We start from the raw sequence: 19,042 nt of genomic DNA, 5'->3' as shown, positions 1-19,042 counted from the left end.
GCCCGTAATTGGTGATCACCACACAGGCTCCCCAACAGCCTTCACTGGCATTTTGGTCAAACCAGAAAGTGCTGTGACTAAAATTCTATTCTGCATTTGGCATGCAGGGAAAATACTAGCTAAAAAATGTAAAGTACAACATTTCTGTGGAAACACTGAAATTTTATTGACGTACTGCAAAAGGCATTCACACCACAACTGACTATGGGAACAATTTTAGAAGCTGAGAGACAAAAGTACTTTTACCTTGCATTTCAGAAATTTTCCCCAAACATGAAATCAGTACATATTATAGCAGAACAAAATAACAGTTAGTAATGTTTACATTTCACAAGTCAGCATCCTGTGCCCTACAATATGTGATTCAGAACTTCAAATAGTAGGAAATTTAAATGTCTGAAAAAAGAAATCAAGACTGAAACGTCTAGCCCTCCTCCCCCAATATTTTCGTTGAGCTGGCTGTGAACGACATACAAGAATGCGCACTATGTCTTCTCTGAGAGCAGAGCCCCACCATGTGTACACGGGAAACACGCATTTGTGCAACTCTACTGCCATTATTATTTGCTATGTTTTACAAAAGAGACTGCATACAACCAAGCAGCAACTGCCGGGGGCCAACAATCCCAGGGAAGGCCGTGCAGCTCAGGAGGCCCGGCCACCCACCCAAGGGCCTCCCCCAGCAGGAGCGAGAGCTGTGTCTACGGAAACCAACACCTGAAGAGGACGTTCGGAGAGCTCTGCAGAGTTAAAACCTTTGCCAGCAAAGCCACCAGAACTTCATACTTCCTGAGAAGCCTGCTCAATTTAACCAAGAAAAAGGCAAGTCACCACTGTACTTCATGTGCCAATTTGACAGCTGCCAGTCAGCTCACGGGAGTCATGGCAGCAGTAAGGACTTGCTGCTGGCAGCTGTCCAGGCTGGATGCCGCGTCCTCCCTCCAGAGAGCACTGGTCTGACTGAGCCCACCACGGAGCCTCTGTGCAAAGATACTGACCCAGCAGCATTCTGGGATTCTCCCTGAGGTGACACGAGGCTGTGCAAAGAGCAGAATGTCTTATTTTACAGATGAGGAAACTGAGAGCTTGAGTGTGATCCAAACCCGCTCACAGGACAGCCTGATGACAGAGCTGACCTCTCATTCAAGCAGGGGCTTCTACCTGGGACGTACACGGACTTGAGCATCTGTGCTTTCTGATGTGTAAAGGGAATAAGGATCCTGGGGCAGTCACAATGGTCCTGTTCTATCAGTGTTCTCTTCCACTTCTTGGTAAAGCTGCCAGACTCACACTGAAGAAGTGCAGAGGGCTTCAATTCCGCAGTAGCTCACCTTTCTGACTTTTTCAATTAACAGGAAAAGTCAGGTTCTCGGCATTCCCACATTTAAGCGGTAATGACAACGCACGTTCCTCCCAATAACCTTGTGACCCTGGGAGCCACAGCCTCACCCCAAGATGGGGTCATGAATGTTCTTAGGGCCATCACATTCAAGTGTTCGGAGGGTTACATCCAGGCACCCCACTGGTCCTTTTCAGTTTCCACTGAAAAAAACCCTTTGTCCTGTTTGCCTAGGACTCTGCAGGTTTGGGGGTTCTTCAGATGTAGTAGCTTTCCCTCCAGAACTCCCTGGTCTGGCTGGTATTGCTGAGGCAACCCCATTTTTATCCTTGGACTTTCTCTTCATAAAAAGTAAACTTACTCTGAGTAGCTATCTTCAGAATACTACAAGTACTAGCACACAGCCAGTCACGCTGAATCCCACTAACTCACGGTTGAAAGGGTCTGTTAAGCAGTGCTGAGTATAAATTTGTAAGACAGAAACCTCAACTTATATGCACAAGACCAGGTTCTTAGACGTGTACCAAACGTGGGCCTACAAAAAAAACGCATAACTAACTCCAGATAGTACAATTCATGACCCCAACGCCATGGTCTGCCCTCTGTGGCTCAGCTTGAGAGTGTTGGGCTGGGCTCGTGCGGGGGCAGCGAGCAGGACAGACCGCGTGCGTAAGCCGGGCTCGCGCTGGACCAGCGCTCTCCGCGCGGCTGCTCTGCCCTGCTTCCGCCCTCCTCTGCCAGTCTCATCAGCAGCCCGTTTTTAAATCAACCAAGAATTTCTCAACATTACAAATCCCAGTGCCTACAAGATGACATCAGTAATCATTTATCCTTGAGGTAAGAAAAGGTTCGAATACAACTGCTTGTTTTCCTAACTTTTAGTCACAGCAATATCCATTTTTGTTCAGTCTTCTGGCCGCTCCTCAGGATTCAGTCCACATTCTCATCCACTCTCACTCTCGTCATCTTCTGAAGACTGGTCACTGCTCTCAACCACCTGTGGCACTTTGCAGGGTGGGTTTTTATAATTTACAACTAAAGGAGTTAGAAGTTATAAAAAAAAATATGTTAACTAAAGACTAATTAGCAAATGTTTATCCCCCCATTATTTTGGCCAACGCAGAAAAAGTCCCTTGGGGTCCAGCTCTATCCATTTTACAGCCTATTTTATATTTTCATTATTTGAGGTGAGAAATGAGCAGGCAAAATCTGCCTGCTTGTAAATACATTATTCTCCCAGGAAAAATATCTGTAAAAGTGTTTAAGAAAATATGTTTATAACCAAGAGTTGATACGTCCTCAAACCAGAACATCTAGCACCAAGATCAACCACAAGGAAAGAACTAATTCCTAAGGGCTTTACAGAACAACCCATGTCCACAGAGGCCACCTTCCTACGTCCACCCCACAGCACTCAGGACCTACAGCTCTCGGGGGGCCGGCGCCCCCGTCTTACCCCTGGAGAAGGGGCTATCCTCTTCACAGTCTTCCCAGTGATCAAAATCAAAAGCCACATTAGGATTCTGTTCAACACAACAGTTTACATTAGGTGAGAGAACAAAACAGACCCAGGGTATAAACCCAGCACCAGTTCATTTCCACTCACCCGCCGTTTGAGTAAGCGAAACCAGGATTCCCTTCTCTCTTTTGCAAGAGTGATGAGAGGTTCATCGTTTTTAATTGTGCATTTGCAATCATCCTTTATTATGTTGGCCTGCAGCTCCATATCAGCCAAGTAAAATTTCTCTCCTACCCAGGCACTAGGTTTACAAAAAGAAATAAAGTCAGCCTTTTAAATGTTAGAAATTATTTATAATTTATTTTACTTGATATACATAAACCTACCTGAAAACAACTCTATTTCTAAAATATTTGCATTTGTAATCTTTTACATTCCTTATTCTTATCTTTAATATGACCACATCATCTTTCTGGAACCATTTTATTTGTGGGTGGAAGCTAGAAGAAAAGAAAAAGGCTTACACACACTTGTCACTATTTATGCACCAGCTAAGGAAGGAAAACAGACTCCAATCAAGGATGGACGTACCTTTTAAGAGGCTCTGTAGTTTTGTTAACGGAAGCATCGCCAGTGGTTTCAGGTAAAGTTTCTGCACAAAAAGTCAAATTTTCCTATAGATTATTTATATGTAACTCCATAATGTATGTACATGTACATACTTTTTTGCACTTTATGTACCTTTTAGCTGAGGAACTACACACTAAGAGTATAAATTTCACAGTAACCCAAGTATCCAATTGCAAAGAGTAATTAGAAAAAATTAAAATGCACATTACTTAGTAAAACTAATAAAAACAGGCTTTGACAAATATTACAGTTCAACAATCAGAAAAGTAAAGCTACTCTCTGAAAAGGAACATTACAATCAGTGGCCAAAGGATACAAATGTTCAGGCTTCTCTGTGGCTATCTTAATCTGCTAACACGCCGCTAAAGACAAATTCCAGAACGGTAGTAACATACACAAGGAACCAATGCCGAACATAACGTTTTCTAAAACAACACAATTTAAACTTCTCAATCTAAAACATGTGAAGCTTCCATCTCAAGACCTGAGCAAGAATGTTGATAGCAGCTTTAACACCAATAGTCAAAAACTGAAAACCTCAACATGTATCAATAGAGGAACGTATAAATAAATTGTGACATATTCACAGCATACAACACAAGTCAGCAATAAAAAAGTAGCACCACTACTTGCAATAATCTAGATAAATTTCACAGACACAATATTGAGTGAAGGAAGCCACCAGAGTGTATACTATGTACTTCTAATTCAGCAAAACTGATGGTGATAGAAGTCAGAATAGTGGTCACTGAGAAGGGTTCCAGTGGAAGGTACATGAAGGAGACCACTGGGGCTCTGGAAATGTTCGATAGCTTGACCTGGTGTGGTTAATGGACATATACATTTGTAAAAATTCTGATGACCTGTACACTTAAGATCTGTGCACTTTACTGGATGAACATTATATCTCAAATAACAAAAAGGAAAAAAGTTACAAAAAAATCCATTGGAAGCGAATTGTCAAAAACAGGAAGTTAGGTAATATCAGTTTACATCATCTCTACAATTCATCTAAAAGTGGAAAGCCTAAACATTAGAAAATTTCCAAGCATTAATGATTTTAAGTTAACCATCTTTTAAATAACCGACCATGCTTTTGGTGTTCTGAGTTTGTCTCGGAATCGGCCCCTCTTTCTGAGCCCCTCTCCTCTTGCCGTGCGCTCTGCTGAGAAGCGGGATCTTCTGCTGAAGAAGGCACCCTGGATAGAACAGGCGGAGGTTAACTCCAAGACGAGGAGACAGCAAAACCTGGCTCTCTACAGGACTTCCCAGCTAGAACGGAAGGCAGGCAACAAACGACCGTGATGTGCTTACCACCATGAGTCAGACCTGCACAGAGCTTCTGGCTCCTGTGCAGACGACGGGCAGGGCAGCCCGCTCTGCTCACTGCTGTGCCCTGAGCGTCAGACACAGAGTAGAGTACCGAAACGCATTATCAGAGAAATGTGGTCACCCCTTGACCAAAGTAAGTTTCCTTTAAATCCCTTAACTTGGAGAATAACATACACTGCTACCCACTGCAAAGAAGATAAACGGGCAGAAAGCAAAAGCCATCCCCCCAGGCCCTCTTCCCAGAGACACTCCTCTTACCAGTCTTGGTCTACTTCTAGAAACACTGTTGCACAAAAAAGCAAATACTGCCATCTGTATCATTCTATCTAAAACTCACACGCAGACACACACATTTAAACACATGGGAACATACCAAATTCACCTTTTTGCTCCTTATTTTATTGAACCTAACAATTAGAGATTACTCCAAATCAGCACATTGGGGGCTGCCTTGTTCTTTTAAAAATTTTAAATTTTGTGTGTTTTCTGAGCAGGTAACCACGTTCTTGTGGTTCAATATTTTAAAGTAAATAAAAAGGTCTACAACAGTGAAAAATCTCCCTCTCACTCCTGCTCCCCAGCTGCTCAATCTCCTTCCTCCTGGGTGACAATGTAATTCATTTTTTTGCATCCTCTTAGAGAGAATTCAAGCCTAGAGGAGCAAACTTATACACATACACACACCTGTGAGGTAGAGGGTGTGTACATGTGTCTCCAAGGGGACTTCCGATGGACACGCATGAAGCCTGCTGCGGCATGGCACCCTCAAATGGTGGAGGGCGGTATGTCATGTTCCAGCCATCCAGCAGGGACCCCTCCTCAGGCCTGGTCCTCCTCAACCCTGTGCAGCACCCGCCCTGGCCGCCCACCCTCTCCCTCCACCATGGCTCTGACTTCTGGCACTAGACCCTCATCTGCTGGGCTCTGTTCCTTCCTCCTCACACAGATACCAAGCTTTGATTCTCCTCAAATACCAGCAAACCAGAGCCCTCCCTCACTGCTCTCCCGGGCTCTAGGCTTACACTTTCAATAACCTTAGTATGTCCCAAACCAACTCAGAATCCTCTCCAATGAGCTGGCTGCTCTCTGGGAAACATCCTGTGACTGTCAACCACGCCAACATCCTCCCAGACCGTGGGACTCAGATTTACAGAATCACACTCCCTGACGTCTGTCAGTCTCTAAGCCCAACGGCTTCCAGGTCTTTCAAGTCCCCAGCATCTGTCCGTGTTCCCGATCTACTGTAAGAATGGTGCCATTCTCCTCGCTTCTAATCCAGAGTCCTACCACAGCTTCCCAATCCATCTCCTGAAGTGGAATCTCTTCTTCTAGGCAGGCTCCCTCTGTAGAATCTTGCGGTCCTCTGCACTTCTCTCTGCCCTGTGTTTATGACCACAGGTGTGCAACACTCCTGCACAACCACAACACCAAGTGTGCAAAGGGACCAAGCAGAGTGCTTTGCACAGACCTGGGGCTCAATGGTAGTTGCTGTGTTTTACATAAGTGATGTGTTTTACGTAAGTGATCAATCTTCATTTTGGTTAAATCTACTAGACTGTAACATCCTTATTTTTAAAAGAATATCTTATAAGTAAGTATGGAAGAATTTTTGTTTCCTGGAAGTGTGTAGAAACCAACATGTATCCTAACCCCACAGGTGCCCAATTTTATTAAGATAGAAAACTCTAAAAAACTCAGACTATATTTTAATCTTTGCCATGTTCTTTGAAATTCCCCTGCTTTCACAGCAGTAATTTAGGAATCTTTCAAGTTCACCAATCGTCACATCACTAAATGCACTGGTCAGTTCTCAGTCCTCACTTCACTTGGCCTCTCAATAGCATCCGCACAGCTCATGGCTCCCTCTCCATGAATCACTTTCCTCACCGGCCATCCTGGACAGCCCTCCTCCCATGCTTCCTTCTACGCTGTAGCTGCTCCTTTTCAGGCTGCTCTCCAATGTCCCCACGGCTCCCTCACCTCTCAACATTAGAGGCCCAGGGCTCAGTCCTTTGACACTCACTCCTTGGGGGCTCTCGTCCAGTATCTCAGCTTCCAACGCCAAGGATCTTCTGACAAGGCTCCCTAAGACAAGACACTCACTACAAATACAGTCAGAAACCAGCTACTTCTCACCACCTCCACAAAACCACACTAGTCCAAGCTGCTGCCATCCTGCCCTGAACTCTTGGCACAGCGTCTGTCCCCCATTCCAGCCTATTCTCAACACAGCAGCCAAGAACCTTTTCATTAAGTCATTCCTTTGCTCAAAACCCTCCCAAGGCTCCACCTCCTCAGAGTGGGAGCCCAATCTTTGCAATGGTCACAGGGTGCAACAAGATCTGACCCAGGACTGCTCCGACCTCTGCACCTACAGTTCTCCCCTCATTTGTTACTCTAGTCACCGTACCTTCCTCCTTGTTCCTGCAACCAAGGAATAACCAAGCCTTTCGTCTGCCTGCAGGAGTCTTCTCCCAGATATTACCTGGGTCATGCCTCACCTCTTGTGTCTTTGCTCATTGTTGACCTTCTCAGCTCCAAAGCCACCCTATCTTCCTTTCTGCTCCATCTCACAGACCACCACCTGGCCCACTATGTATTTTTGTAACTTGTTTGTTTATTGTCTGTCTGTCTCCATTAAAATGTGAGCTGGCCCTTCATCTGTTTTGTCCACTACTGTATCTCCAGTAAACACTCAATAAATATTTACTGAATGAATAAATTTTAAAACTTCAATTTTACCTAATGGCAACTTTAATTAAAAGTATTTATCTGTTAATTGGATCAACCAAAATAAAGTTAAACTGAAGAAATATCCAGCACCTTGCTACCAAAACACATGTAGGGCAAAATGGCAGACTAGGAAGTTCCAAGTTCCTGTTTCCCCACAGAAACACCGAAAGAACCACCAGAAGCTATCTAAACCAACTTTGCAGGAGCTCCGGAAACAGTCAAGCGTTTACAGCAACCAAGCAAATGCCCAGTCAAGAACAAGCCGGCTTCAAATTGGAGGAAGGTTTTGTGGGGTTTTCACTCACCTTTGCCCCACCCCCTTGGCTTGGGGTCCTGGTCTGGAGCAGGCAGCAGCCTGATTCCTGATCCCCCCGCAAAGCGGAGGGGGCAGAGCAGACTTTGTGGGCAAATCCCTGTGTCGTCCGTTCTAACCTGTCTGGGGAACAGCTGAGGGACCGCTGCAAGATGCTCGTCTCTGTTTCACAAAACTGGGCACACAGGCAGGAGAGCGTGAGCACTGCTCGGAAAAGGCAACTACAGACCTGCAGACGCCTGGGGCCAGGGATCAGGCGAGGAGACAGACAACAGCCCTGCTAAGGCGCTGGGGTGAGACTCCTGGGAAGTGAGGACATTCGAAAGCAGTACCATTCAGGGGGGATTTAGAAAGCCACACGCACGCCCGGCAAGACGCACGCTCAGAAAAGTCCTATGAAGACCTGAAGCTCACACCTCAGGCTGATTTCTAGGCAAGGACGTAGAGAAAAGGGACCCTTTGTGCACTGCTGGTGGGAATGTAAAATGGTGCTGTGGTCAACAGTCTGGCAGTTCAAAAGGTTAAACAGAATTACCATATGTCCCAGCAATTCCACTTCTGGATATACACCCCAAAAAACCTAAAGCAGGGACTGGAAGAGATATTTGTACACCTGTGTTCACAGCAGCACTGTTCACAATGGCCACATGTCCACTGACAGATTAATGGATAAACAAAATGTGGCATAGCCATACAGTAAAATATTTTCAACCTTAAAAGGACTGAAATTCTGATACATGCTGCAACATGGGTGTACCCTGAAAATATTATGCCATGTGAAATAAGCCAGACACAAAAGGACAAATATTGTATAATTCCATTTATATGAGGTACCCAGAATAGGTAAACTAATAGAGACGGAAAGTAGAATGGAGGTTACCAGGGGCTGGGAGGATGGGAGACAGGGAGTTACTGTTTAATGGGTACAGAATTTCTGTTTGGGATGATGAAAAAGTTCTGGAAATGGGTAGTGGTGGTGGTTACACAACATTGTGAATGTACTTACTGCCACCGAATTATATACTTAAAAACAGTTATAATGACAGATTTTATGTGTACTTGACCACAATTTGAAAAAACAAAAATGGGAAATTTTATGTATATTTTAACACAATAAAAAAACACATGCAGTTTAAGAAATTACTGTTAATTGTGTTAGACGTAATAACAGCACTCTAATCAAGTTTACAGAAGCCTTATGTCGCTCCACCTCCTCACCAACACTTGGTATTTCCTTTCTCTCTCATTTCTCTCATTTCTTTTTCTCATTTCAGTGGGCATGAAATGGTATGCCTGCATTGTGGTTTTAATCTCCATTTCCCTGATGACTAATGAGTTCAAGCACCTTTTCATATATTAATTATTGGACAATTAGTTCACCGGACATTGTGAAGTGTCAGTTCGAGTGTTCTGCCCAGTTTCTTAATAGGTGTCTGCAGTTTCCTTCCTGACTGCAAGGAGCTCTTGATATGAGTCCTCTGGTGGACACACATGCTGTGTCCATCCTCCCCATGTGGAGGATGCCAGGGTACTTTCTCAGTGGCTTTCGTAGCCTTATCTACTGCTTGTGGAAGGGTAAACTGGCACAACCATTTTGGAACACTGTTGGGCAGTAGCTCTAATTATGACTCAGCAATTCCATTCCATCAGAAATACATTTGTAAGTACACCAAAACACACGTAGGAGAATGTTTCAAGTACCACCTGAAGTATCCCAGAACTGGAAGTTTCTCCCATCAACAGGAGAATGGGTAAATAAATTATGGCATATTCATACAACGGAATGTTACACAGCAATGAGAATGTATGATCTACAGCTACATGCACAATATGGATGAATTTCACAAACAACGCTGGACTAAAGAAGCCAGATACAAAACAGAGACATTGCATGATTCCACCCAAAGTACAAACCAAGGAAGAAGAACCAGCTATGCTCTTCTGTGTCAGGAGAGCAGCGGCCCTTGGAGAGGGAGCAGGAACCGGCTCTGCGTCACGCCCTGCTTCCGAACTGGGGCTGGTTTCTGTGCTCAGAACATCCACCAAACTATACTTATGATGTGTGCATCTTTCTGGATGTGTGCTGTCGATAAAAAGTGTGGGTTGGGGTAGGGATAAAATAAGATTGCCAAAATCTTGGTAATTAGTGAAGCCGAGTGATGGGAACATGGAGACTCATTAAACTATTACACTTTCAAAAAAAATGTCTATTAACATTTCTGAGTTCTATTTCCACAAAACAGCTCTTCCAAAAGGGAGATAAAAATCCACTTACAGGGTCTGGCTTAGGCTTTCTTCACAAGTTGGCATTTTAACTCCTTTGTATAATTTTTTCAGTTGTTCTGTATGTTCTGAATTATCAACTCCCATTCCCGTTGACAAAATTTCAGCTCGAACATTATAATCAACGACAGAAGTTTTCAAATTTGAAAGTTTTGTAATGTGCACCTTGAATCAAAGAAAAAATACAACTGCAGGAACCACACTTATAACTTGAAGAAGATCACAGACACTCCCCCGTGCCTCCCCATCTCACTGTGCAATGTCTGATGCACTTGGGCACCTGCCACAGTGTGCAAGGGCCTCCCGCTGCAGCATCTGCACCATTTCATAACCGAGGTTACGTGAGAATCTTCCAGAGCCCAGTCCCACAACGAAGAAAGATGACCAGGTCTGGGTGGGGCCAAGATCGAATCCTGGAATAAAACCCCCAGGCGAGACCAATCTGTAATGCTGTAAACACAGACAAAATTTGTAGATCTTTCTGACTTTCACTCGAGTATTTTCACCTCTCTCAACAAAGAGGACCCTAAGGTTCAGAGTCTTCAGGTGCCCAGAAAGGGCCTACGCCAAGGCCCTAAATGCTGTGTTCTAGACAGTTCTTTCCACTTTTCTTTTCTGCAACCAAAACGTTCTCATCCATTTCAATTCACACAAAATCAAGTAAAACATAGAAATCTACAACAGTCTGATTCCTGTGGACAGGAGGCACGGACCCAGGCCTACATGTCCCTTCCATGGCAGGGGAGGGTGGGCCAGGCTGGCACCGGCTGGGGCACCTTCCTAAGTGAACACTGGGAATGTGCTCCTATCTGGAATTGGCGGAAGAGCCTGTCTCCACTCAAACTGTGGACGGGGCTGGTCTGGGTGCAGCAGGTGGCAAGCGTGGGGTCTGTCTCCCCTCTGGCCAGCCATGGACACTGCCACACACTTTGGAGCTGCGAAAGCACACTTGCCAGGTGGGTTCCCTTCTTTTGCTTCATTCTTTTAGCTAAAGTTTCAAAAATTCCTGCTGAACAAAGTTTCCATTTTTTCTCCGATAAAGAAGAACCATAGTATTAACTATTACAACATCAGCTAAGACCCCAATCTCTTCATTTACCTGCACTGGTGATCTCTCCCTTCTCTCCTAAAAATCATTGTCTCCTCTTACTCTTAAATCTTATACCCAAACTCCTCTTTTTAAGTGTTAAGGCTTTTCCAATCTCATAAAAATAATTTTCAGCAAAACAGTTATGAACTGAATTCCCTTAAATCTTATAAATAATCTTCAGAATTAAGATTTAAGTCTAACAGAGCAAAATTTTGAATTGAAAAGTAGTTCTTGGGGTGCCAGTAAAGAGGGGATGGTGCCAGTCTCAGACGGGATGCACTGAGCCCTTAATTCCACGTCCTGGTCTCACACTCAGCCCGCCCACTCCCATGTCAGCTCCACAGGGGAGGAGTCTGTTCACGGATGGAACCCTGTGCCCTGTACAGGTCCCAGCACACAGTAGGTGCTCAATAAATATTTGGTGAATGAACAAGGTAGAAACCATGACAGGATAAAACCTATCTTTGGAAGCCCAAGGCCTGGGATCCTCCATGTTATCGATCATGTGCTGGGACTTTACCATCCTTTACAACTAGACAAATGGGCCGCGGTGCTGCTGCAGGGCAGTCACTGGCCCAGAGCGCCCCAACAGGTGGACCGTGAGATCAACTCAACAGCGCACAACCAACACGTGAAAAAGTGGAAAGAGTAAAATGTAAATATTAGGGACTGTCACAGTAGCAAGGACAGTTTCATGAAGCTTCTGTTGTGGTTGTACGTGTGAGATTACACACACATGCCTGTGAGCACTGGGTTACAATGTAAAAGATTCCCTTGGTCAAAAAAACCCACAACCAACTTCATGACCCACATAACGTGAAAAAAACTCTCCCTGATGCAGAGCCCCAAACAAGCCACCATTACGTGAGGCAGTTATTCAAGCAACAGGTTGGAATAATTTGGATAATTTTAGGTGCCCATTCAAACACCGATTTCTTTTTAAGAAAACTACAGACTTACCATTGGATCGATCCAAACTGTATTTCCCAAAGCCATCATCACTTTTGCATCATGCAGTTTTCCAATAATTTTATGATGAATATACCTAGTAACCTGAAAAAAACACTTAAGTAACTTATCTGAAGCTGTAAGAAAATACCTTATTCGGTATATGCTGTAGAGTTCTGCAAAAAACTTTTCCACACATTTCATTTGAGCCTCACAACCACGCCATGAGGTAGGTTATGGAGGCCATCGTGACCATCGTCGACGAGGGTAACTAACAGTGGAGTTTAGTAAGGACGGAGGCACGAGGCGAGTTCCAAGAACAGGTCCATGCCTCTGGACTCCTAACACTGTGTGTTCCCCCCTGTGGATACGTGTCCCCCAACTCCTCTGTTAACTGTCAACCTGTCTTTAAAGTATGGATGTTTATTTCTTTGGAAGCTCAATGGAAGTGAGGTGAACGTGTTCCTGCTGTTCCAGAGGAGGAAGTCACAGCGATGGAAGCAACCAAGGGAGCTGCTCTGTGCCAGTGACACGGGCACCGAGGGGCCCTGGTACTCTTCCCTGTACCCTCTCCAGAGCGCACGGCTCTTTCCCTCTCAAGTAGGACCACAACAGCTGGACCTGTCCAAGCACTCTTTCAGGCATGTTTTAACTCCAAGACAGCAGAACAGGAGGGAGCTGGCTCATCACAATTAGATTATTTCCCTCTCCCTTGAAATTTGTAAATTAATTTGGAAGAATACACACAGGAGAACTTTCCTCCATTTCTACAGAAGGCTCCTCTTCAAGAAATACTTGTGGTCAATCATCTTGACAGACCAAATATTTCTGGAGGGCAAGGACCATGACCTTTTGGCTAACAGCTGCATTCCCAGAACCCACATGCCACCAGCACACAAGCGGACACTCGGTAAATGCTCTGCACAAAGGAAAAGGATTACTATTTAATAAAGGCTATTTTTACTAAACTCCCAACAGTAAGGCTTTTGTATTCATCCTGTATTATGGAAACAGTCACCTGTATATTTCCTGAGTAATGTTTAACCTTGTTTATAACCCAAACTGATTTTACTTTGCCCACTACAATGGCTTATTTCATATCCTATTACCCAGATTACACAAAATTTAACGTTCCTTTGAAGGATCAGGAGTGTCGTGATGAGCAGGACAGCCTGTCTGGCCTCTACCCTGGCCTCTCCACCTGACCTCGGACAGCCACGTGAGCCCACACGGGCCCACTCTTCTGTGCTCCATGTCTTGGCATAGGTATTTTCTTCACTCAGTGCCTTACCCAGTCTACAAGGGTACCTTGGAGATGCTGCAGGTTTGGTTCCAGACCAGTGCAAAAAAGCGAGTATCTCAATAAAGCAAGTCACACGAATTTTCTTGCTTTCCCACTACACATAAAAGTTATGTTTACACTCTAGTCTAGTAAGTGTGCAATAGCATTGTCTTAAAAAACAATGTATACACCTTAATTAAAAAATACTTTATTGCTAAAAAACACTAACCATCATCTGAGCCTTCAGCAAGTTTGGAATCTTTTTGCTGGTGGAGGGTCTTGCCTCGACGTTGGTGGCTGCTGACTGATCAGGGTGGGAGTTGATGAGGGCTGGGGTGGCTGTGGCAATTTCTTAAAATAAGACAACAGTGAAGTCTGTCATATTGATTGACTCTTCCTTTCACGAACAGTTTCTCTGTAGCATGTGATGCTGTTTGATAGCCTTTTACCTACAGTAGAACTTCTTTCAAAATTGGGCCGACCCCGTGGCTTAGCGGTTAAGTGCACGCGCTCCGCTGCTGGTGGCCCGGGTTCGGATCCCGGGTGCGCACCGATGCACTGCTTCTCCGGCCATGCTGAGGCGGCGTCCCACATACAGCAACTAGAAGGATGTGCAACTATGACATACAACTATCAACTGTGGCTTTGGGGGGAAAAAATAAATAAATAAAATCTTAAAAAAAAATAATAAACTGGAGTCAGTCCTCTCAAACCCTGCCGCTGCTTTATCAACTCAGCTTATGTAATATGCTAAATCCTTTGTTGTCATTTCAGTAATCTTCACAGCATCTTCACCAGGAGGAGACTGCATCTCAAGAAACCGCTTTCTTTGCTCATCTATAAGAAGCAACTCCTCCTTATCAGTTAAAAGTTTCATCATGAGATTGCAGCAATTCAGTCACAACTTCAGGCTCCACTTCTAATTCTAGTTCTCTTGCTATTTCCACCACATCTGCATTTACTTCCTGCACTGAAATCTTGAACCCCTCAAAGTCACCCAACGAGAGCTGGAATCAACTTCTTCCAAACTCCTATTAATGTTGATATTTTGACCTCGTCCCATGAATCACTAATGTTCTTAATGGCATCTAGAATGGGGAATCCTTTCCAGAAGGTTTTCTTTTTTCTTTTTCTTGTGAGGAAAATCAGCCCTGAGCTAACATCCGTGCTAATCCTCCTCTTTTTGCTGAGGAAGACCGGCTCTGAGCTAACATCTCTTGCCAATCCTCCTCCTCCTTTTTTTTTTTCCCCCAAAAGCCCCAGTAGATAGTTGTATGTCATAGTTGCACATCCTTCTAGTTGCTGTATGTGGGACATGGCCTCAGCACGGCCGGAGAAGTGGTGCGTCGCGTGCGCGCCTGGGATCCGAACCCGGGCCACCAGTAGCGGAGCGCGCGCATTTAACCGCTAAGCCACAGGGCCGGCCCCAGAAGGTTTTCAATTGACTTCTCCCAGATCCATGGGAAGAATCACCATAGGGCAGCTATAGCTTTACGGAATGTATTTCTTAAATAATAAGACGTGAAAGTCGAAATTACTCCTTGATCCATGGGCTGCAGAACGCATGTTGTGTTAATAGGCATGAAAACAATATTAATCTCACTGTTCCTCTCCATCAGAGCTCTTGGGTAACCAGGTGCATTGTCAATGAGCAGTAATATTTTGAAAGGATCTTTCTTTCTGAGCAGTTGGTCTCAGCAGCGGGCTTAAAATATTCAGTAAACCATGTTGTAAACAGATGTGCTATCATCCAAGCTTTGTTGCTCCATTTCTAGAGCACAGGGAGAGTAGATTTAGCATAATTCTTAAGGGCCCTAGGATTTTTGGAATGGTAAATGAGTAGTGGCTTCAACAAAGTCACCAGCTAAATGAGCTTCTAACAAGAGAGTCAGCCTGTCCTCTGAAGGCTTGAACCAGGCATTGACTTCTCCTCTCTAGCTATGAAAGTCCTAGATGGCATCTTCTTCCATTATATGGCTGTTTCACCTACATTACAAATCTACAGTTTGGTGTAGACACCTTCATTAATTATCTCAGCTAGATCTTCTAAGTGACTTGCTGTGGTTTCTGTATCAGCACTTGCTGCTTCACCTGCACTTTTATGTTATGGAGACAGCTTTTCCTTAAACCTCATGAACCAACCTCTGCTGGCTTCACACTTTTCTTCTGCAGCTTCTGCACCCCTCTCAGCCTTCACAGAATTGAAGAGAGTGAGGGCCTTGCTCTGGATTAGGCTCTGGCTTAAGGGGATGTTGTGGCTGGTTTGATCTTCTATCCAGACCACTAAAACTTTCTTGGTTTCAGCAGTAAGGCTGTTTCACTTTCTTATCATTTGTGCGCTCGCTGGAGTAGCACTTAGAGGCCTAGCTTTTGATATGCCTTCCTCACCAGGCTTAATCATTTCTAGCTTTCGACATAAAGTGAGAGACATTCAACTCTTCCTTTCACCTCAACACTAAGAGACCATTGTAGGGTTATTAAATGGCCTAACTTCAATATCCGTGTCTCTCAGGGAATAGGGAGGCCCAAGGGGAGGGAGAGAGACAGGGGTATGGCCAGTTGGCGGAACAGTGAGAACACACACAACATCTATCAATTAAGTTTGCCATCTTATGGGCGTGGTTCATGGTGCCCCAAAACAATTACAATAGTAACATCAAAGATCACTCATCACATATCACCATAACAAATATGATAATAATGAAAAAGTTAAAAATATTCCGAGAATTACCAAAATGTGACACAGAGGCATGAAATGAGCAAATGCTGCTGGAAAAATGGCGTCATAGATTTGCTCAATGCAGGGTTGCCACAAATCTTCAATTTGTAAAACAACAAAACATCTGCGAAGTGCAATAAAGCCAAGCGTAATAAGACGAGGTACGTCTGTACTCGACGACATCCTGGCTACCATCCCGAAGGGCCAGAGGAAGTGTCCCTTCCTTTGGAAGCTTTTCTGGACTCTCTCTCTTTCCTGCCCATCCTCCCCACTCCGGTGGAATGACCGGCCTCTGCAGAGTGTCCATCACTGACGCCCCCTTTGACGGGAGGATCCACTTGTGCAGGCGCTTACCCTGTTTCTCCTCCGGAAGCTGACAGCCAATTTACTTTATCATGACGCGTATTTTACACCAGTCCTGAGTCTGTGGGCGCTAATGACAATGAGGGCAAGCCGCACCTGGCAGGGGGGCCCTGCGCCTCTCTCACGGCTCCCTGTGGGGTCTCTGCATGCACCGTAAGTGCATTCCTGCACTAGCAGGGACCCAAGCAAACTGCACTTTAACTGCCCAGCGACATGGACCATTTACCCAAACTCAATACTCTAAATTCAAATAAACCTCAATTCTGCGTATATTCTGGGTTAAATATATTCTAAAAGTCAACAAAATATAAGAAGCCAAAATAACTCACCTTTGGATTCCATTCAATTTCGTTGTCAGTGGGTTTCACTCTACAAACAATAAACTCCACAGCCTGGGGGGGCATCCTGTGGAAACGTTCTGGGAGACGCAGCAGCTGGCCCCTCGGGACGAGCCCAGTCCTGCCTTCATCTATAAACTTCACAAGGACTTTGTCTGGGGCCCAGGTGTCTTCTTTTTGGCTCATCTCCAGCACTTGAACCCTGGAGAAAGTAGTGGCATCAGTTTAACACAGAGATTCTGAAGTGGAAATAATCTTTGCCTCAACTTACCCATTAAATGCAAAACATACCAAAAGACCCTTCAACTGCATGGTTTTACTCCATACTAGAAAAGAATAAGAGCAGCCGCCAAGAGCACTTAGCAATGGATCACTGAATTAAAAAGTATGGCTAAGTAGAAAAACATGTAGTACTTCTGAATAGAGTACATCCTCTTATCTGACAACACAACAAAATTAACACAGCAACTTAAACTTGCACAGGTTCCCAACCTAGGCTGCCACCACACGCAGTCAGGGCGGCACTGGAGGGAAGGGGGTGTGAGCAGGCACGTGAGGGAGACTGCCGGGGCTGCCTCTACACAGCCACACAACCTCACCAGGCTCAGTTTTCTTAACTGGAAAATGGGAACAAGACCCATTTTATAGGAATTCTGTAGGAATGAAGTGAGTGAAAGATATACGTGTATGTGGCACACAGAGATAGCTCAATAAATGTCCGTACAGAAACATTACCCCGTCATGCACGCTCTGTGCTCAGGAACCGGGCTCAGCCGAGTCTCACGTGCAGAACTGTGCCCGGCGTGTGGGGGACATGACACCGCCACCACCCTCCCGGGAGGAGCCAGGCTCAGTGAGAGCAACTGGGCAAATGGACAGAGGTGAAGAGAGGGGCTCAATACCACTTCAGGCTCCCACACGCTTCACAACTTTTAGAGATGAAATAGACAATTTTACCTGTGAAAAAGTGTTTTTTCTCCTAATCCATATAATCCAAATTTCTCCACCTTTTCAACAGCTGTTTTATTACTGGAATCCTCAAAATACTCATTTATTTCAGCATTAAGAGCTGCATAAAGATCCACATGTTTATCAACGATACGGCCAAAGTAATTTGTTGCATTTGAAATATAAAAGGGTATTATCTGAAACACACAGCAAACACAGCCAGAGAACAAACTCAGTCGAAACCAAAGATGCATCTGCAGAAATCAGCACCTGACCTATGAGCCCACAGCACAAAAATGGGACTTATTTAAAAATTTAAAAATAAACTAGAAACTGGCCAAAAACCAAAACAAAACAAAACAAAAACCTACCATACCCACAAATAATTATACTTTCACTTTAAATCTAATGGAAAGGTTTTTTTTTTTGCTAAGTATTATTATTTTAAAACTTCCTTGTTAATTGTAAGTGTTCCTTTGTTTAATTTTTTTTTTTTTTTTTGCTGAGGAAGATGCACCACGAGCTTACATCTGTGCCCATCTTCCTCTATTTTGTATGTGGGCGCCACCACAGTATGGCCACTAAGTGGTGTAGGTCCATGGCCAGGATCTGAATCCACAAACCCAGGCTGCCAAAGCAGACTGCGCCGAACTTAACCACTATACCACAGGGCCGGCCTCCCTTTGTTTACTTTTTTAACTGCACTTTATAAAAATCTCTCTTAAAGTAACAACCCCGTCCCTTGAGCCCTTTCTGATCTTCGTTTGTGAAACAAGAAGTATTTTATGAAGAGCCTACTGTGCAGGAGGCCCTAGGGACATAGAGACAAAGCCATGGCCCAGAGGCCCCTTGGCAACCCACGAGTGGACAGACACGCCACAGCTGGTGTGTGGCCAAGACAGCTCTCCATAGGTGAGCGCAGGCAGGGCTACTGGTGTGCGACGGGGGATGGCGGCAGGCACACACGCTAGCAAGAGTTTGGAGAAGGCATTCCAGACAGAGGAAGCAAACGATCTGCATAGGGCAGGGAGCCCTGGCTACCCAGAGCAGACGCCAGGAGTGAGAGGTACCCACTTGGTGGGATGGTGGAGAGGGCGGTGCTGACTGAGAGGCAGAGCAGATGAGTGAGGTCACCCCTTGTGATCAAAAGGGGGTCAGATCTCACAGGGCTGACTGCGGGACTGGCCCTCCTCTGTGTTCCCCTTGAACTTTACTGCCTGCCTCTCTCCCACTCTCATTGCCAATGAGCCTCGTCCTGTTCCACA

At 44.8% G+C, this 19,042-nt stretch overlaps 1 protein-coding gene across 2 annotated transcripts in view; it reads right to left on the bottom strand.

The window, feature by feature from the left end:
* Window positions 1-141: 141 nt before the first annotated feature.
* TDRD12 (tudor domain containing 12) overlaps window positions 142-19,042 on the bottom strand; it is a 108,695-nt gene continuing 89,794 nt past the window's right edge. For both annotated transcript variants that reach the window (XM_058529075.1, XM_058529074.1), the window contains 10 exons: window positions 17,787-17,974; window positions 16,821-17,031; window positions 12,140-12,232; window positions 10,082-10,254; window positions 4,518-4,627; window positions 3,390-3,450; window positions 3,185-3,298; window positions 2,946-3,099; window positions 2,796-2,862; window positions 142-2,374 (listed from right to left, as the gene is read on the bottom strand). In XM_058529075.1, the coding sequence (XP_058385058.1) occupies window positions 2,283-2,374; window positions 2,796-2,862; window positions 2,946-3,099; window positions 3,185-3,298; window positions 3,390-3,450; window positions 4,518-4,627; window positions 10,082-10,254; window positions 12,140-12,232; window positions 16,821-17,031; window positions 17,787-17,974 (1,263 nt within the window). In that variant the 3' untranslated portion in view covers window positions 142-2,282. The remainder of the gene's footprint in view (window positions 2,375-2,795; window positions 2,863-2,945; window positions 3,100-3,184; window positions 3,299-3,389; window positions 3,451-4,517; window positions 4,628-10,081; window positions 10,255-12,139; window positions 12,233-16,820; window positions 17,032-17,786; window positions 17,975-19,042) is intronic.

Source organism: Diceros bicornis, chromosome 34 (assembly GCF_020826845.1).
Source record: "Diceros bicornis minor isolate mBicDic1 chromosome 34, mDicBic1.mat.cur, whole genome shotgun sequence".
Taxonomy (NCBI): domain Eukaryota; kingdom Metazoa; phylum Chordata; class Mammalia; order Perissodactyla; family Rhinocerotidae; genus Diceros; species Diceros bicornis.
The sequence above is the reverse complement of the archived record's forward strand: the minus strand, read 5'-3'. Positions and strand labels throughout refer to the sequence as shown.